Source organism: Salvelinus namaycush, chromosome 11, assembly GCF_016432855.1.
Source record: "Salvelinus namaycush isolate Seneca chromosome 11, SaNama_1.0, whole genome shotgun sequence".
NCBI classification, from domain to species: domain Eukaryota; kingdom Metazoa; phylum Chordata; class Actinopteri; order Salmoniformes; family Salmonidae; genus Salvelinus; species Salvelinus namaycush.
In genome coordinates, this window is record NC_052317.1 from 34,993,270 (window position 1) to 35,014,146 (window position 20,877).

A 20,877-nucleotide genomic window follows, 5' to 3' on the forward strand; every position below is an offset into this window, starting at 1 on the left:
GAATGGGCTGACTTTGTAGTGCCTGTCCCAAATGGCTTATTAATGTAAATGGGCATATTGAAAGACACTGTCAGTAGTGATGTAATTTTGTAAATGTTATGTTGTGATATTGTTTAATAAACGTGTTGCAATGTATATAGTTTAGTATGTTTAGTTAAATGGAAAATGTAGGTTTGTATAGGTAATTGCTTAATTAATTAGTGTTAATTGTTCTGAGGGGAGGGGCTAGCCCTACAAAAGGAGCCTCTCTTTCAGCTCATGGAGAGGTATTTTGGATTGAGCTGTGGATGGGGTAGCATTGTTTTTAGCTGGCCCATAAGGTATATGTTTGATGGCAGTACTGTTGTTTTTGTTCCGGAATCACTTTGTAAATAAACACCCTTGCACAGAAGAAGTTTTGCGGCTCCGCCATCTTTTTATTTTGATAGAGGTTAAGTTTTCCAGTTTAGCCTTCTGGCCTACTCTACGTGACACATTGCAAGAGCTACTGAAGATTGAAATTTAAAATATATATTTTTTAAATACAAAAAAAAAGTATGGATTTTTCTCCATCTACCACTGATTCAGAATATGCCATCTTTATAGTCATGGCATGCTTGGTTCAATAGCTATATGTGAGAAAATCGAATGTCCACTGAATATCTAAAATAAAACAAATTTTACCTCGGTCTATACAGCATGATGAGGATAATCAACTTCTTATTCAACAGTAATACAGCTTTTAACTGTTGTCATGGGCAAGAACTTCGAAAACTTTAAAAAGCAGACAAATCTTACCGTTTTGTCTGCTTTTTCTACTACTGAAACCATGTAGTCAATAGATGAGACACCACTGAAAGAACAGACAACTTTATTGGGCAAACCTAGTCAATACATTCACACAAATGTCACGACCATTGAGGTATAGATCACAACAGTCAAATATTACCAGGCTTTGCATCTTCTTCCTCTGATAAAGCTACCCAAAACTGATACTGGCTGTCAATTGTCCGCTAGTTAGTAGCAGAGGGCTGTAGAAAGCATGAAGAGCTTTGCACCTACCCAAACCGACCACTTTTACACAGCAAGGATGGTGGCGCCCTGTAGGAAGGTTGTGAGTTCTGTGATTGTGAAAGGTACTGTATGTTTACTCTGAACTGGTACAAGTAAGTAAGCATTTCACTGTAAGGTCTACACCTGTTGTATTCGGCGCATGTGACAAATAACATTTGATTTGAACCGTCTTTATTTCAATACAACACATAAACAGAGGGTGACAGCAGTTTTTGGGGCACTTATCATGTAATGGGTGTTCCTCTCCTTGTCTGCTCTTCTTCATCTGGTACACAAGTCTGAAAACACAGGTCAGGTGAAAACAATATGGTGGCTAGTAATTGCTTTGACCTGACATATACTCTCACTGTTTCAGGTTTGTGTCAGATCCCAGGCCAGACACTATGGACACAGCAGTGCCCAGTCAAGTTACAGGCTCTGTCGCTGAGGTGCGTTCCTCTCTGGTGTCTCACCCAACTCTACTGGCCACTGATCAGCACCAAAACAGAAGAGCAGAGAACCGCTGATCAGCAGAAAGTGACTGACATGCAGAAAGATCAGAAGAAAGCGACAGGAAGAGGATGAGCGACCAGAGTACATCCCCCACGAAAAAGTCCAAGAACCCCATGACAAATATCGCATATACCTGGTGAGACCCTCCCCTCTGTGCACACTGGTTGAATCAACATTGTCTCCACATCATTTCAATGAAACTATGTTGAACCAATGTGGAATAGAACTTGAATTGTAGACTGTGCCCAGTGGGTCTGTTCTCTAACATGGTTAATATTCAGATTTCGGTTGTAAAGAAACGGCTGACAATTTGATGTTGTATTCAGTTGAATAACCTTGGTAAGTTCCCATTCTCTCTCACTTTCCCCTCTTTCTCTCTGCAGGATGATAGGTCCCCTTACAGGTATAATAGGGTTCATCCTGACGAAGAGAGAGGTGGATAAGAACCGCCTGAAGCAGCTGAGGACTCATCAGCGGATGAACAGATCCAACGAGGGAGAGTACGAGGGCAGTCGCTACCGCAACAACAGACTGGACTGATACCAACTGAACTGAGAAGTTGTGTGAGCTTGAGAAACTGAGTGAATGTGTGTCTGCAGCATGTGTGTGTGTACCTCTGCTGGACTGAAAGAGACTAACTGATCAAATGAAAACAGTTAGTTTGAGAGACACCGATACTTGATTCAGTAATTATGTTCGCACCCACAAGAGTTTATTTTAATCAACTCTCCTTAGTCCATGATGAGCACACGCTCAGCCTCAAGAAGTTATATCTGGCTGGATCAGTATAGGGCCCAGTCTTTCCTGAACAGACTGATGTCATGGCTTGCTACAGTATGTCACTGCTTCATTCAACAGATCCCATCTATCCAGATTTTCCAGACTTGTCTGTGGTCTTACCATCTTATGTGTTGATGAAATAGCTTGACTATCTCTTTAAAAGTCCATAGTAGAATTATAGATATACCATTATGTTCTATTTCTATGTATAGAATGCCCCAGTTAAAATATGCCCCACATGATGTGTATGTTCAGTTGCGTCCTCCTGGATATTTATAATCTTATCAAATGTGATTTGAACTGTTTTGATTTGCACACAGATTCAATTACACACGTGGCAATAAAATATTTTATTTGATATGAAAATCAATATAGATGTGTCCATATTTTTCTCATTGGCATGCTCCTATAGACTTTGGCAAACTGTCCTCCAAGCTAGCACCAAACATTCCATGGCAACCACATTCTAATTAGTGATCTCAGTGGACTGTAATGATTGTAATCGTTACTGTCTGGACAGCAAGTTGGCGCCATAGGTTTCAGACATACATCTCAAAACGAGTCTAGAGATGCCCCTAAACTCAGTTATAGAATTAGCTCAACACACCCAGTTCCAACATCAACCACTATAAAATTGACCTTAGGTCAGCACTTAGGGGCAGTCTACCTGCACTTCCCTCATTACTCAACTCAAGGGTGTCAGCTAAGTAAGTACACCCTTTGAGGCGTGTTCCCTTTTGATTTAGCTCAACAATCAATAATTTAATCTCAATATGAAGTGGCTTCCTTTCTTCTCATCATGTAGAAAAGAACATCAGATGTTAATGCTTTGATGTGTACATTTTGGACTGTTCTCAGCATAGTCACACAGTGGTGATGGTTCCAATCGTTTTCCCACCATTCATTTTTCCCATAGGGGATTTTAGAATCCATGCGGGTTGTGTTTCGTATAGGCTTACCATGGTGTGATGTTTTGATGTAAATCTACCATGTAAATCTCTCTCGGACAAGGTGACTTTTATCAATATATTTGTCTTTATTTACTCTCAGATTCGAAAATTCTAATTAGCATCAAAGCAGACCATGCAAAACTACAAATCACTGTAAGTTCCTGCACGTCATCTCTAGCTGACTGACACCTTTGCTAACAGGTATTGTGTCAATTGAAAAAAGTTCACAGAATTGTGAATTGTTCATCGAATTTGGCAGTTTCGTCCAGATCATCATGGCATTTGTAGTTCTTTATGATAGCCACAATAGCAGCTAATTACCATTTCATTTTTGGGGGGTAAATACATGCAAATATATTGACAAAAGTCACCTTGTCCTAAAGAGATTTACACGGTTATCAAAATGTCATGCCAGGGTAAGCCTACAAGAAACACTGCCCTTATTAAGTATTTAAGTGTTTCTAAAATCCCCTGTGGGAAAAATGAATGGTGAAAAAATTGGAACCATTTCCTTGTTTGACCGCTAGGTTTCATGGGTATTATGACTCATACTGTGGTACTCTATAGCCACGGAAAGTAGGGGTGCTGCACCCCCTGAAGAATCTGAATGTAACAATAGAAATTCTCACAAAAGTAGTGCCCTGTGCATTTACTAGTCCTGTATTAGCCGATATAGCAGGTCTGTAGCGCCACTACCCCACCCGTCGGTGGGAAAAGCACAGCTCCCCGACCCCCAAACAGCTTCCTGCGGCTATGGTTCTCAGTGTTCTACTCTAATATTTGGAGTTGGCAGCAGTTTGCCAAGTGATCAATTGGAATGTTCTGTTCTGAGGGTTCTAAACACACATTTGAGCCTGGTATGTTCAAACCAGTACATAACAATACAGCTAACAGAATTTCACAATACTATATTAGGTATACTCCTATATGTGTTAACAAGTACATCAGAAACAGACATTGCATTTACATGAAAGCATATCTTAAAAATGGCATCACTATTGCTGCGTTTAGACAGGCAGCCAATTCTGATCTTTTTTCCACTAATCAGATCTTTTTCAGAATGAAAAAATATATTAGAATTGGGCTGCCAGTCTAAATGCAGCCTAAGGTGACACTCGTTACCAAAAAGTGCATAAAAATCAAGCCAATCAGCACTCAGCTTTCGCTCATGATTACCCAATTACAAATGTTACGATCATAGAAACGCATCAGACATACAGAGTAAAAAAAAACATTTCCTTCCTCTCTGTGTCTCAGAGGAATACTGATATTGGGGGGTGTATTTATTGGTGCAAACCGTAGTTAAACGTTTCGCATTGCAACAAAACAAGAGTTTCTAGTGAACACACCTCAGGGTTGCCTTCAGCAGGCACAAACCTATTGGACTAGTTCAGAAAGTATCTTGCTGCTCCCAGCTCATAACACACATTTTTACCTTAAACAAAAAATATCAAATAAAAAAAATCTTCATATAAAGATAGCTAGATTAAAGTTACAGCTTTGTATTCAGTGTGTCTATCAGTGGTGGAAAAAGTACCCAGTTGTCATACTTTGGTAAAAGTCAAGATCCTGTACCTTAATAGCAAATGACTCAAGTGAAAGTCACCCAGTAAAATACTACTTGATTAAAAGTGTAAGGTTTAAAATATACTTAACTATCCAAAGGGGCTCCCGAGTGGTGCAGCGGTCTAAGGCACCGCATCTCAATGTAAGAGATGTCACTACAGTCCCTGGTTCAAATCCAGGCTGTATCACATCCAACCGTGATTGGGAGTCCCATAGGGTGGTGCACAGTTGGCCAGGGAGGCTGTCATTGTAAATAATAATTTGTTCTTAATTGACTTGCCTAGTTAAATAAAGGTATAGCAAATGCTATGAGTCATTTAAAATTCCTCATATTAAGCAAAATCACTATTTTCTTGTTTTATTTTTTTTTACGGATAGCTATGGGCACACTCAAACACTCCAACATAATTTACAAACGAAGCATTTGTGTTTAGTGAGTCCGCCATATCAGAGGCAGTAGGGATGACCACGTGTTCTCTTTATAAGTGTGTGAATTGGAACATTTTCCTGTCCTGCTAAGCATTCGAAATGTAACAAGTACTCTTAGGTGTCAGGGAAAATGTACGGGAGTAAAACTTATATATTTTCTTTAGGAGTGTAGTGGAATAAAAGTGAATGTTGTCAAAAATAGAAAAAGTAAAGTACAGATACCCCAAAAACTACTTAGGTAGTACTTCAAAGTATTTTTACTTAGTTACTTTACACCACTGGTGTCTATACTGATATATTACTACATATGTCTTTTCAAGCAGATGCATTTTAGCAGAAGAGTAGACTTCATGAAAATGGCTAAATATGTGTGTTAGCGAAGTCAAATCCATAGAATTAGAATTAGTAGAAAGAACGTTCCCATTCAAAACAACGTTCTGTGGTAGGTACACCAGTATTTCCATTCTACTCATTCTAATTCTATAGTGAGTACAGTTGCACTCTGGTGAGCTGAGTCTGCCTGTCTCAGGGGGGGAGGGGATGGGAAGGAACGTTGTTTCCAGGGATTCATCTGTTGGCTGCACCAATAAGCTGCAGCAGGCACAGGAAGATCTGAACGATGTCGATGTAGATGGAGAGCGCTGCGAACACATACTCCTCTGGACTGATAGAGTTCTTCCCCTTGCCGATCAACAGCTGTGTGTGGTACGCCAGAAACTACACACAGAAATACACCAGCAAAATGTCAGAAAATATATGAGCAATATATTAGTAATGTACCAGCAATAAGTCAATGCAGACAAGAAAACAGTACATTGATAACACTAGCAACACAACTACAAAATGTGTCAGAATATCATCACTACAAAGCACAATATATTATACATATATGTTGTAGGAAGAAACAAATGTATACAGTGAAAGTGGCTCTGTCTGTACTACATCTACTTGTGTATTGTACTCACCAGTGTGTAGACTATTGCGCCAACGGCCGCATACACCATGTGAAGCCAAGGAATCTGGCCAGGAGGAGACGACACCATTAGAAAACACTGAACCATTACTGTAATACAATAGACATGGAAAACAAACATGACTAGGTATGGCTAAAGGTGTGTGTGTGTTAGTGATGCATGGGTTATATCCGAGGGGCGGACGGGTTTAGGGTAATTCAATATTGTGTGGATGAAGGGCAAGGGGGGTGGCGGGCGGGTTGAATAAAGACAAAACAATACCTTTAAAAAAATCCATGAATGTTTTATTCTTGTGCAATTTATATCTATTGTCTACATTAAGGTTTTTCTTTCATTATTTTGGGCTAACTTTAGGGTTCAAATGTATGTGCCTACACGCTAATCACCAAATGCTTTTGGGAACGGGCAGAAAAAGTTCATGTCAATCCACGGAGGCAAAAAGTACAATGCGAGTTTAATTCAATAAGAGAAAAGCTGCGAAAGGACAGTAGAAAATAAAGAAAAGGGAGAGCCAGAAAAGTCATATTTAGGAAAGATTTGAAGTTATTTTGCCACTTCACCAAATATTTCCCAAAAATTACTTTTCTATGTTATGCGTGATGATTCTGAGGCGCTACACAAATCGGGGACTTCAAACAGGCCTACGGCACATAAACGGAACTGTAGCCTACTGTTCAGATGGGTTAAATGGAAACTGAAATTAGGACAATGACTGTAGGTCTATAACCTCTCACAGTAAAATTATACACCAAACTGGCCAGATCTCCATTGAAAAAGAGACTCTGGGTCTCAATGGGCTTTTCCTGGTAAAAAAAAAAAAAAATGTAGGCAACATTTTGACTTGGGAACAGGAGGAGAAATATGATTTATTTCTTTCAGCATCTTGAGAGAATGTGAATGCTTAGTTAGATACCATCTGTAGAGTTGCTGTCTTTATCAGCATCATAAAAGCTGATAGTATTTCAAACACACAAAATTTGCATCCAAGCCAAACTGAAAACTTAAGAAACATGTTGGTTCGTTTTCACAGCTTTCTATTTCCTTACTTCTTACTTCCTTATTTCCTGAAATTTTGCACAGAAAATCAGTTTGTTATAGCATTTTTTCCCAGTTCCTAAACATCTGTGCTCCGTGAAAGAAGATGACAGGTAAAGTTCTCTGTTAACTACATTGAAGCATTCATTCGATCGAATTATGACATTATTTTGTTGAGCAAGGGTTTACTTAGTCTTCTAGGGCAACATATAATGACAAAAGAGAAGCTGCATGAATCAAATTATAGACAAGTTGACTAACAAATAGCCTTCCAAAGTGTTTTAAATTATACGCAGAAACATATCTAAAATCAGGCAAAAAAAAATGTGCATTTACCCCTGTCAAAAAATCGTTCTGCCGTCTTTGACTCTAGCCTATAGCGCATTTTCTATATTTTGGGGCGGCAGGTAGCCTAATGGTTAGAGTGTTGGGCCAGCAACCGAAAGGTTGGTGGATAGAATCCCCGAGCTGACAAGGTAAAAATCTGTCGTTCTGCCCCTGAACAAGGCAGTTACCCCACTGTTCCTAGGCCATCATTGTAAATAAGAATTTGTTCTTAACTTCTACTTCCTCCCAATCCCGGATCCGGGAGCACCCCCATCAGTAAAAAAGCTGACTAGCATAGCGTCACAAGTAAATACTAGCATCTAAATATCATTAAATCACAAGTCCAAGACACCAGATGAAAGATACACATCTTGTGAATCCAGCCATCATTTCTGATTTTTAAAATGTTTTACAGGGAAGACACAATATGTAAATCTATTAGCTAACCACGTTAGCAAAAGACAACTTTTTTTACTCCACCATTTTTTTCCTGCATAGGTAGCTATCACAAATTCGACCAAATAAAGATATAAATAGCCACTAACCAAGAAACAACTTCATCAGATGACAGTCTGATAACATATTTATTGTATAGCATATGTTTTGTTAGAAAAATGTGCATATTTCAGGTATAAATCATAGTTTACCATTGCAGCCACCATCACAACTCTCACCAAAGCGACTAGAATAACTACAGAGAGCAACGTGAATTACCTAAATACTCATCATAAAACATTTCTGAAAAATACACAGCGTACAGCAAATGAAAGACAAAGATCTTGTGAATCCAGCCAATATTTCAGATTTTTTAAGTGTTTTACAGCGAAAACACAATATAGCATTATATTAGCTTACTACAATAGCCAACCACACAACAGCATTGATTCAAGCCAAAAATAGCGATAACGTATAAACCAGCAAAAGATATTAATTTTTTCACTAACCTTCTCAAACTTCTTCAGATGACAGTCCTATAACATCATATTACACAATACATATAGAGTTTGTTCGAAAATGTGCATATTTAGCGGCACAAATCGTGGTTATACAATATGAATAGCAGCCAAAATGCAAACAAAATGTCGGGAGAAATCTTGGGAGAGGCACCTATTCTAATCGATAACTAATCATAAACTTGACTAAAAAATACAGGTTGGACAGCAAATGAAAGATACATTAGTTCTTAATGCAATCGCTGTGTTAGATTTTTAAAATTAACGTTACTACAATATACAGCGTGCGTTAAAGCGAGACCGCACCTAGATTAATAGCAGAATAATAGTTCTACATTTTTCAACAGAACAACGAATTAACATCATATATAGTTCTTACTTTTTGATGAACTCCCATCAGAATCTTGGGCAAGGTGTCCTTAGTCCAAAATAATCGTTGCTCGGTTGTAGATTGTCGCCTTCAACGTTGGAATTAGCAGTAAACATTAGCCATGTGGCAAAGACGTGCCCAACTCCATAAAACGCAGCATAAATAAATATCCGAAAATCGCAATATACCGATATAAACTGATATAACTCGGTTTAATATAACAACATTATGATGTCTTTAACACCTATATCAAATAAAAACAGAGCCGGATATATCTAAGAGCTATAAAGGGAGCTTTCTATCACGATAGCCAGAGGTCCTTCCTGCGTCAGAGCAAAGTGAACAAAGGCCGGACCCCACGTTCCCAGGCCATTTATAACCTCTCAGATCTGCCTAGAAACACCATTTCAATTCTCACTATTCGCTGACATCCAGGGGAAGGCGTATGCAGTGCATCTCAACCAATAGAAGACAGGCAAATTAATAAACTGACCTGGGAACAGCTTGCAGAATTCAGCATTCTCACATCCTCATAGGAAAAATGCTCCAACTCGAGTTCTGTTTTACTCACAGATATAATTCAAACGGTTTTAGAAACTAGAGAGTGTTTTCTATCCAATAGTAATAATAATATGCATATTGTACGAGCAAGAATTGAGTACGAGGCAGTTTAATTTGGGAACGAAATTATTACAAAGTGCAAACAGCACCCCCTATTGAGAAGAAGTTTTAACTGACTTGCCTGGTTAAATAAAGAAAAAGTATTTGCGGTGTGGGCCCCAGATTTTAACTTCATCACATATAGTCTGGAGGTTGTGGGTGGGTTATTAGCAATTGCGTGCGGGTGCGGGTGAACAAACAGCTGACCCGCGCACCACTAGCGTGTGAGTGTTTGTGTATGTGTGCGCGCGTAATATGCCAACTCACATATTTGAAGGAGAGCACAATGGCTGTGATGATGCCTGCCACCATGACAACGATCCCCAGGACACAGAATAGGCCTGTGCATGAAGTGAGGTCCACCTGAAGAGATACATTATGAAGTTTCAAACACTTGCTCACACACACACACACACACACACACACACACACACACACACACACACACACACACACACACACACACACACACACACACACACACACACACACACACACACACACACACACACACACACACACACACACACAAACGTCAGGTGTCTCTTACCTTGGTCTGGAAGCAGAAGACAGTGGTGATGATACACACAATGACGGTGATGCCCAGAGCCAGAAACACTGCCTTAGTATCATAGTAACTACAGAGCAGAGACACACAGACAGACAGACATTACTACCACGCTCAGGTGTGTGTGTTTGTGTGTGTGTGTGTCTCTCTCTCACCTGGATATGGTGCCCGTCATGTAGGACATGGCCAGTGTCTGTAGAACACAGAATACACCGATCAATATAGACCACTGCAGGCCAGCACCAACCAATAAAGTTCCTCATAGAGCAGTATGACAGACTAGCGTGGCCCAGTGCAGGGGTAAAAAAAGATCACGCCTGTGCACTGACTTTCCCCACAGTCCTGTTAGAGTGATTTCTCCCCTTCTCAGCTGTCTATCACAGCCCCCTGGTTTCCACCAATCAGTGTGCCCGAATGGACATTTAGACTCTGACCCCTCCCACTCCAGGTCAGTGTTTTCAGTTGTAAGATGAAGAAGCAAGTTGTGTTTAGGAAGATTGTGCGTGCATCCAAGAAGTGAGTTGTGGGGTTTATTGTCAGGAGGGTTAATGATACATTATGATGATTGACTGCAAGCAATTACATTTAGGCCTAATTACCTTGTTACATATGTAGCTGTATAGTACTGCTGCAGCTTATGTACAGTTTATTTCAGATACTCCATGTGCATGTGATTTATAAGTGTCTGTATTGGGTTTAATGCATGAGTGTTGCGCAGTAGACGTTATTGTTTCAAGAAGGTTAATTCCTATAGTCTGTATGCACACTTTACTGCTGCGCTTTCATAGTTCGCGCTACTGTTAAGCCATGGTGAGAGATTCTAGAAGTTTCAGAGATTATCGTCAGCTCTCCCGTACGAGCAGTAAGATTTGGTACCGGACACAGATCAGATAAGATCTCCACTAGTCCAGAGAGGGCCATAAATCTTGCCTGTCTATGTAATTAATTCTCTCTCTCTCCTGCAAGATGTTTAAACATACACTGTTGTTAATATGTGCTGTTATGTGAATATCCCTGTATAGATGCTATGCCATTCTTTCCTGTGTAGATATTCCTATTGCATAGCTTACAACATTTTATATTTAAGCAATAAGGCACGAGGGGGTGTGGTATATGGCCAATATACCACAGCTAACGGCTGTTCTTATGCACGACGCAACGAGGAGTGCCTGGATACAGCTCTTAGCCGTGGTATATTGGCCATATACCACTAACACCCGAGGTGCCTTATTGCTATTATAAACTGGTTACCAATATAATTAGAAGAGTAAAAATAAATGTTCTGTCATACCCGTGGTATATGGCTTTCAGCATTCAGAGCTCGAACAAGCCAGTTTATAATTGTTCTTACCTTTCAGGTAAATCACTGAAAAGTTTGTGTGTTCATACTATGTGTGTTGGTGACAAAGATAAATACAACTCTGCGTATGGACACATCTGCCTTGTTCTTGCTGGACAGCCTGTAGTGAGTCAGAACCTTAACAATCAGCATTAAGTAGTAGCAAGTGAGGGCATTCACAGCCGACTGCTCTGACGACCTCCAACTAGACATTTTTTCAACAGATCTGTACAGACTAGTAATAGTTACTTACAAAGATGGCCAGCAGGATGACATTCCATGGGAATTTCCTCCTAAAGACAGGGGAGTGGCCACATTAGGACAGCACTTCAATACAATAAAACATTGTTGTCAACTATATTGTCATCATTTTCTAAAGGAATTCTTTAAGAAAGAGACTCACCTGGGTCCTTTACAGCAGACCAGCACAATGTGAGTGACGAAATACACAGCGCTGCAAAGACATAGGTCAACACAGCTGTCAATCAAACAGGACATGCAAAACATAGGCCAGTATAGCTGTCAATCCAACAGTACTGTAAACCCATAGGTCAGTAGTAAGGAATAGTACTTACAATGATGCCCAGTAGACAGCTGGGTTTGCGATCACAAACTTCTTGACAGGGTCACTGCAAAGAAGAGACACTCAGTTATACAAACACACATTTGTGCAGGAACACAAAACCACTAATACACAGTCAAAGTAACACACACACACTCACACAAATGTGAAGACGGCCACGATTGCGACAGTGACGAGTAGCTGAGATGCCAGGATCATATACACCTAAGAGAAAAATGGAGAGAGTATATTATACACTTCTTGTGTGTTTGTGTGTTAACTGTGTGTGTGTGTGTGCGTGCTGTGTTCTCACCTTTCGTATGAAGGAGTGTCGCACTTTCAGACTATCAAAGCTGCCTGCCGCAAACCCCTCTTCATCGCCTGTGACATCAGCAGAGACATCATTAGAGTCATATGTCAGTTCACATCAGAACACATGCCTGGTAATCAACTACTAAAGTAGAACCTATAGTATCAAGTATTTATTTTAACTGTGTGAAGGAGCTTATTCAGTAGTAACAGAACACTCAGAGTAAGCCCCAGACAGGTGAGAGAGGAGGGTTCAGGCTTACCGCTCAGTGCACTGCTAGGCATCGTAGGGGGGATTATAGGTGGCATGGGTGGCATCATAGGCTGGTTGTTGTACCCTGGACCCCCGGGGTGAGGCTGGCCTGGGTAGGGCCCAGCAGGGTATCCGGCAGGCTGGCCGGGATATGGAGGTCCATGGGGACCAGAGGGGTAGAAGGACGAGGGCTGGCCTGATGGGGGACCTCCATTGGCAGGGAAGCCATAGGCAGGGGGAGGGGGGTAGTTACCACCTTGGGGGCCATAGAGGGGGGAATGAGAGTCATCGTAACCCAGGGGGAAGTCAGACCGAGACATACTGTCTGAGAGAGAGAGGATGAGAAAAGAGAGAGAGGGGAGGAGGGAGAGCGATAAGTAGTTATGGCCCATTCTACCCAGAACTAAGACAGAAGTCTTAAGGCGTCAACATGCTTCCCACCCCAAACAGTTCAGAACAGTATGTGAATATATTCGTTTTGATCTTTGGCAAGTGTTTTTGGTCTGTTCGTGCACACACACACAAAAATCCTCGTGGTCAGCCGCCCCTTCGTCAGTCATTCGTCAGCAGTAGGGATTCTTCAATTAAGTGTTTGTTGTCATTCAACGATAGATGACTCATTTTCATGCAAATGTTTTAACTTGAGAAATACTGCACTAAACATCTCAGACGTAAAATTGCACGACTAAGATCTCCTCTGCAAAAATATCAAAATGAATGACAGATTTATTGAGTTATGATAAATTAATTCAGAAAAATTTGAGGAAGTATTACTGGCCACAGCGTCTCAAGATGGACAAACAGTACTATAGCCGCTTTTTCTCATTTTTCAAGCGAAGATCTATTAAGGGTACACTATTTTGTTAGCCGAGTTTGGCTAAGCGCCAGCCAAAGCCAAAGCCTTTATGAGTTAGGCTACTTTCCCTCTCTAAAACAAAGAATATTAAGTATACAAGGAGTTTAAAAACATCTCATTGTAAATTCTGAAATATTTAGCCTTTACTCTCACTGATTATACGCACACTCACACACACACTGAAATTGCTCTTGTAGTCAAGGGCTCATATTAGTTGTATCTCTAGAGGCAGATTAAGTTGAAGTGGAGTGTTTCCATATGTTTCTGCTTACAGTACAAGTCAAACATTTCTACACACCTACTCATTCAAGGGTTTTTCTTCATTATTACTATTTTCTACATTGTACAATAATATTGAAGATATCAAAACTATGAAATAACACATGGAATCATGTAGTAACCAAAAAAGTGTTAAACAAATCAAAATATATTTTATATTTGAGATTCTTCAAAGTAGCCACCCTTTGCCTTGATGAAAGCTTTGCACACTCTTGGAATTCTCTCAACCAGCTTCATGAGGTAGTCATCTGGAATGCATTTCAATTAACAGGTGTGCCTTGTTAAAAGGTAATTTATTTCCTTCTTAATGCGTTTGAGCCAATCAGCTGTGTTGTGACAAGGTATGGGTGGTATACAGAAGATAGCCCTATTTTGGTAAAAGACCAAGGCCATATTATGACAAGAACAGCTCAAATAAGCAAAGAGAAACGACAGTCCATCATTACTTTAAGACATGAAGGTCAGTCAGTCTGGAAAATTTCAAGAACATTAAAAGTTTCTTCAAGTGCAGTCCCAAAAACCATCAAGCGCTATGATGAAACTGTCTCTCATGAGGACCGCCACAGGAAAGGAAGACCCAGAGTTACCTCTGTTGCAGAGGATACGTTCATTAGAGTTAACAGCCTCAGAAATTGCAGCACAAATAAATGCTTCAGAGTTCAAGTAACAGACACATCTCAACATCAACTGTTACATTTACATTACATTTAAGTCATTTAGCAGACGCTCTTATCCAGAGCGACTTACAAATTGGTGCATTCACCTTATGATATCCAGTGGAACAACCACTTTACAATAGTGCATCTAACTCTTTTAAGGGGGAGGGGGGGGTTAGAAGGATTACTTTATCCTATCCTAGGTATTCCTTAAAGAGGTGGGGTTTCAGGTGTCTCCGGAAGGTGGTGATTGACTCCGCTGACCTGGCGTCGTGAGGGAGTTTGTTCCACCATTGGGGTGCCAGAGCAGCGAACAGTTTTGACTGGGCTGAGCGGGAACTGTACTTCCTCAGAGGTAGGGAGGCGAGCAGGCCAGAGGTGGATGAACGCAGTGCCCTTGTTTGGGTGTAGGGCCTGATCAGAGCCTGGAGGTACGGAGGTGCCGTTCCCCTCACAGCTCCGTAGGCAAGCACCATGGTCTTGTAGCGGATGCGAGCTTCAACTGGAAGCCAGTGGAGAGAGCGGAGGAGCGGGGTGACGTGAGAGAACTTGGGAAGGTTGAACACCAGACGGGCTGCGGCGTTCTGGATGAGTTGTAGGGGTTTAATAGCACAGGCAGGGAGCCCAGCCAACAGCGAGTTGCAGTAATCCAGACGGGAGATGACAAGTGCCTGGATTAGGACCTGCGCCGCTTCCTGTGTGAGGCAGGGTCGTACTCTGCGAATGTTGTAGAGCATGAACCTACAGGAACGGGTCACCGCCTTGATGTGAGTTGAGAACGACAGGGTGTTGTCCAGGATCACGCCAAGGTTCTTAGCACTCTGGGAGGAGGACACAATGGAGTTGTCAACCGTGATGGCGAGATCATGGAACGGGCAGTCCTTCCCCGGGAGGAAGAGCAGCTCCGTCTTGCCGAGGTTCAGCTTGAGGTGGTGATCCGTCATCCACACTGATATGTCTGCCAGACATGCAGAGATGCGATTCGCCACCTGGTTATCAGAGGGGGGAAAGGAGAAGATTAATTGTGTGTCGTCTGCATAGCAATGATAGGAGAGACCATGTGAGGATATGACAGAGCCAAGTGACTTGGTGTATAGCGAGAATAGGAGAGGGCCTAGAACAGAGCCCTGGGGGACACCAGTGGTGAGAGCACGTGGTGCGGAGACAGATTCTCGCCACGCCACCTGGTAGGAGCGACCTGTCAGGTAGGACGCAATCCAAGCGTGGGCCGCGCCGGAGATGCCCAGCTCGGAGAGGATGGCGAGGAGGATCTGATGGTTCACAGTATCAAAGGCAGCCGATAGGTCTAGAAGGATGAGAGCAGAGGAGAGAGAGTTAGCTTTAGCAGTGCGGAGCGCCTCCGTGACACAGAGAAGAGCAGTCTCAGTTGAATGACTAGTCTTGAAACCTGACTGATTTGGATCAAGAAGGTCATTCTGAGAGAGATAGCAGGAGAGCTGGCCAAGGACGGCACGTTCAAGAGTTTTGGAGAGAAAAGAAAGAAGGGATACTGGTCTGTAGTTGTTGACATCGGAGGGATCGAGTGTAGGTTTTTTCAGAAGGGGTGCAACTCTCGCTCTCTTGAAGACGGAAGGGACGTAGCCAGCGGTCAAGGATGAGTTGATGAGCGAGGTGAGGTAAGGGAGAAGGTCTCCGGAAATGGTCTGGAGAAGAGAGGAGGGGATAGGGTCAAGCGGGCAGGTTGTTGGGCGGCCGGCCGTCACAAGACGCGAGATTTCATCTGGAGAGAGAGGGGAGAAAGAGGTCAAAGCACAGGGTAGGGCAGTGTGAGCAGAACCAGCGGTGTCGTTTGACTTAGCAAACGAGGATCGGATGTCGTCGACCTTCTTTTCAAAATGGTTGACGAAGTCATCTGCAGAGAGGGAGGAGGGGGGAGGAGGATTCAGGAGGGAGGAGAAGGTGGCAAAGAGCTTCCTAGGGTTAGAGGCAGATGCTTGGAATTTAGAGTGGTAGAAAGTGGCTTTAGCAGCAGAGACAGAAGAGGAGAATGTAGAGAGGAGGGAGTGAAAGGATGCCAGGTCCGCAGGGAGGCGAGTTTTCCTCCATTTCCGCTCGGCTGCCCGGAGCCCTGTTCTGTGAGCTCGCAGTGAGTCGTCGAGCCACGGAGCAGGAGGGGAGGACCGAGCCGGCCTGGAGGATAGGGGACATAGAGAGTCAAAGGATGCAGAAAGGGAGGAGAGGAGGGTTGAGGAGGCAGAATCAGGAGATAGGTTGGAGAAGGTTTGAGCAGAGGGAAGAGATGATAGGATGGAAGAGGAGAGAGTAGCGGGGGAGAGAGAGCGAAGGTTGGGACGGCGCGATACCATCCGAGTAGGGGCAGTGTGGGAAGTGTTGGATGAGAGTGAGAGGGAAAAGGATACAAGGTAGTGGTCGGAGACTTGGAGGGGAGTTGCAGTGAGATTAGTGGAAGAACAGCATCTAGTAAAGATGAGGTCAAGCGTATTGCCTGCCTTGTGAGTAGGGGGGGAAGGTGAGAGGGTGAGGTCAAAAGAGGAGAGGAGTGGAAAGAAGGAGGCGGAGAGGAATGAGTCAAAGGTAGACGTGGGGAGGTTAAAGTCACCCAGAACTGTGAGAGGTGAGCCATCCTCAGGAAAGGAACTTATCAGGGCGTCAAGCTCATCGATGAACTCTCCAAGGGAACCTGGAGGGCGATAAATGATAAGGATGTTAAGCTTGAAAGGGCTGGTAACTGTGACAGCATGGAATTCAAAGGAGGCGATAGACAGATGGGTCAGGGGAGAAAGAGAGAATGTCCACTTGGGAGAGATGAGGATCCCAGTGCCACCACCCCGCTGACCAGAAGCTCTCGGGGTGTGCGAGAACACGTGGGCAGACGAGGAGAGAGCAGTAGGAGTAGCAGTGTTATCAGTGGTAATCCATGTTTCCGTCAGTGCCAAGAAGTCGAGGGACTGGAGGGACGCATAGGCTGAGATGAACTCTGCCTTGTTGGTCGCAGATCGGCAGTTCCAGAGGCTGCCGGAGACCTGGAACTCCACGTGGGTCGTGCGCGCTGGGACCACCAGGTTAGAGTAGCGGCGGCCACGCGGTGTGAAGCGTTTGTATGGTCTGTGCAGAGAGGAGAGAAGAGGGATAGACAGACACATAGTTGACAGGCTACAGAAGAGGCTACGCTAATGCAAAGGAGATTAGAATGACAAGTGGACTACACGTCTCGAATGTTCAGAAAGTTAAGCTTACGTTGCAAAAAAAAATAAAATCTTATTGACTAAAATGATATAGTACTGCTGGCTGGTGAAGTAGGCTGGCTAGCAGTGGCTGCGTTGTTGACTTTGTTTGAAAGTGTAGCTGGCTAGGTAACCTCTAACTGGCTAGGTAACCTCGACAATTTCTCTAAATTTCTCTAAACTACACAATTATCTTGGATACAAGGACAGCAAAGACAACTATGTAGCTAGCTAACACTACGCAATCAAGTCGTTCCGTTGTAACGTAATCGTTTCTACAGTGCTGCTATTCGGTGGCTAGCTGGCTAGCTAGCAGTGTTGACTACGTTACGTTACGTTAGGACGAAAATAGCTGGCTAGCGAACCTCAATAACTACACAATTATCTTTGATACAAAGACGGCTATGTAGAGATCAAACAAATCAAAGATAGCAAAGACAACTGTGTAGCTAGCTAACACTACACTAATCAAGTCGTTCCGTTGTAATGTAATCGTTTCTACAGTGCTGCTATTCGGTGGCTAGCTGGCTAGCTAGCAGTGTTGACTACGTTACGTTACGTTAGGACGAAAATAGCTGGCTAGCGAACCTCAATAACTACACAATTATCTTTGATACAAAGACGGCTATGTAGCTAGCTAAGATCAAACAAATCAAACCGTTGTACTGTAATGAAAATGAAAATGAAATGGTAATACTACCTGTGGAGCGAAGCGGAGGAGACTGCGTGGATCAGGCCTTCATGGTCAAATTGCTGCAAAGAAACCACTACTAAAGGACACGAATAATAAGAGACTTGCTTGGGCCAAGAAACACGAGCAATGGACATTAGACCGGTGGAAATCTGTCCCTTGGTCTGATGAGTCCAAATTTTAGATTTTTGGGTCCAATCGTGTGTCTTTGTGAGACGCAGAGTAGGTGAACGGATGATATCTGCATGTGTGGTTCCCACCGTGAAGCATGGAGGAGGTGTGATGGTGCTTTTCTGATGACACTGTCAGTGATTTATTTAAAATTCAAGGCAAACTTAACCAGCATGGCTACAACAGCATTCTGCAGCGATACGCCATCCAATCTGGTTTGCGCTTAGTGGGACTCTCATTTGTTTTTCAACAGGACAATGACCCTAAACACACCTCCAGGCTGTGTAAGGGCTATTTGACCAAGAAGGAGAGTGATGGAGTGCTGCATCAGATGTCCTGGCCTCCATAATCCCCCGACCTCAACCCAATTGAGATGGTTTGGGATGAGTTGGATCGCAGAGTGAAGGAAAAGCAGCCAACAAGTGCTCAGGATATTTGGGAACTCCTTCAAGACTGTTGGAAAAGCATTCCAGGTGAAGCTGGTTGAGAGAATGCCAAGAGTGTGCAAAGCTTTCATCAAGGCAAAGGGTGGCTACTTTGAAGAATATAAAATATATTTTGATGGCCTCCCGGGTGGCGCAGTGGTCTAGGGCACTGCATCGCAGCGCTAGCTGTGCCACCGGAGATTCTGGGTTCGTGCCCAGGCTCTGTCCGTGGGGCGACGCACAATTGGCCTAGCGTCGTCCGGGTTTGGCCGGTAGGGATATCCTTGTCTCATCGCACTCCTGTGGCGGGCCGGGCGCAGTGCGCGCTAACCAAGGTCGCCAGGTGCACGGTGTTTCCTCCGACACATTGGTGCGGCTGGCTTCCGGGTTGGATGCGCGTTGTGTTAAGCAGTGCGGCTTGGTTGGGTTGTGTTTCGGAGGACGCATGGCTTTCGACCTTCGTCTCTCCCGAGCCCGTACGGGAGTTGTAGCGATGAGACAAGATAGTAACTACTAACAATTGGATACCACGAAATTGGAGAGAAAAAGCGGGTAAAATGTAAAAAAAAAAAAAATATATATATATATATACTTTGATTTGTTTAACACATTTTTTGTTAATACATGATGCCAAATGTGTTATTTCATAGTTTATGTCTTCACTATTATTCTACAATGTAGAAAATAGTCAAGATAAAGAAAAACCCTTGAATGTTGTGTTTACAAACTTTGGACTGGTACTGTATATCTGTGGTTCACACACACACTGCAGCACAACCACACATCACAACCATGCTCCTGGCAGATATTTCAATTTCTAATAACCACTATTATACTATTACATACACCACACATTATCACATACACTGAACACGAGCTTAAAGACAGAGATAGAGAGTTTAGAGAGTAGAGTTTATATATACAATTTAACTTGGAGTGATCATTATGGGAGTTCCCAGTTAGGGATTACGCCTCTAAACTTCCACAAACAGGGATAGTTTGGGTGTAGGCCTCCACCTTTACAACATGCCATTACGTCACATCTCCAGTACTAAGCAACAGTGAAAAATATCAGCTGGAAAAAATGCTTCAGCTGCTTGCCGCCCATAAAACAATCCCTGCGTGTGTGTTGGGTGTGTAGGGACACACAGGCTTATGACTAAACACTGTGTAACTTCTTCAGCCGTAAGTCATGGGAGAGTTTGAAGTGAGAATGTGGTTGTGTAACATTAACTGGTTGGGTAGGTTTCTAACCCAAGCAGTCTGCACGATTCAAAACCGCTTTAGCCCACTGATCTAAGGCCCGTGTCCGTACAGCCCTACCAAAGTATCCATGTTTGGCCATAGCCAACACACGCAAACACAAACACACACACGTGTTTAAGTTAAGTCGCAGGCAAAAGGTAGAATGACCAACTCCCCTCGCTCAATGGTGGTTTAGACAACCGCCTCACAAGGTAACGTGTACAATAGGCCTATTCAGGTGTAACCCAATGACTATCAACTTCAGCTCATATTCAATTCATATGCTTTTTTCTTTAAAACGATCACCGTGAGTGTATGGTGTGCCGGAAGTATAAAAATAGTTTGACTCACCACGCAATGAATCCAGGAAAAACAAGAACGCAAACAATGACAACAAGACAAAAAAACGATATAAAGGCGACCAGTCTTATAACACGGCTATAACCACCCAATCTCTAAACGACAGATGATCAAATTATTGAAGTTTGAAACTCTAATTCCGTCGAGTTTTGAAACTGTTAGCTTCTCTCTCTCTCTGGTCCCTTTTCACTCTTTCTGACCCCGCCTTGTTTCCTCCCGCAGCAGGCAGACAGATGTCAGCTCGAGCCGTAGAACATTTCCTGGAATTTTAGAAGAGTTGTTACTTGTTAGTGGGTGGAGTCAATGGAACTCATGGAGGTAAAATAAAGACATAAGTGTGCAACCATGTAAAGTATGATTTGTACATG

General features: G+C 42.8%; 1 protein-coding gene across 3 annotated transcripts; it reads right to left on the reverse strand.

Annotated features, from left to right (window-relative positions):
* Positions 1 to 5,039: 5,039 nt before the first annotated feature.
* On the reverse strand, positions 5,040 to 20,744 carry LOC120056105 (protein lifeguard 3-like). 3 transcript variants are annotated; one of them, XM_039004275.1, is made up of 12 exons: positions 20,501 to 20,744; positions 12,631 to 12,941; positions 12,372 to 12,439; positions 12,219 to 12,283; positions 12,072 to 12,125; positions 11,900 to 11,950; positions 11,750 to 11,789; positions 10,313 to 10,350; positions 10,140 to 10,227; positions 9,857 to 9,952; positions 6,236 to 6,289; positions 5,040 to 5,987 (listed from the first exon to the last, which is right to left on the reverse strand). In XM_039004275.1, exons 2-12 carry the CDS (start codon positions 12,938 to 12,940, stop codon positions 5,838 to 5,840), a joined length of 1,014 nt encoding a protein of 337 aa, XP_038860203.1. In that variant the 5' UTR covers position 12,941; positions 20,501 to 20,744; the 3' UTR covers positions 5,040 to 5,837. The 3 variants fall into 3 exon arrangements, with proteins under 3 accessions (XP_038860203.1, XP_038860204.1, XP_038860201.1); XM_039004276.1 differs by having other exon boundaries at positions 12,631 to 12,876; positions 20,501 to 20,743; XM_039004273.1 differs by having other exon boundaries at positions 12,631 to 12,945; positions 20,501 to 20,743.
* Positions 20,745 to 20,877: the final 133 nt, after the last annotated feature.

Bases quoted from the DNA above. Each gene is read 5' to 3' on its own strand.
- LOC120056105 (XM_039004275.1), bottom strand. From the start codon at position 12,940: ATGTCTCGGTCTGACTTCCCCCTGGGTTACGATGACTCTCATTCCCCC. The intron at 10,351-11,749 runs GTAAGTAACTAT...TGTGTTCTACAG, and splicing joins TCATCCTGCTGGCCATCTTT to ACACTGGCCATGTCCTACAT. The intron at 9,953-10,139 runs GTAAGAGACACC...GTATCTCTTCAG, and splicing joins TCTTCTGCTTCCAGACCAAG to GTGGACCTCACTTCATGCAC.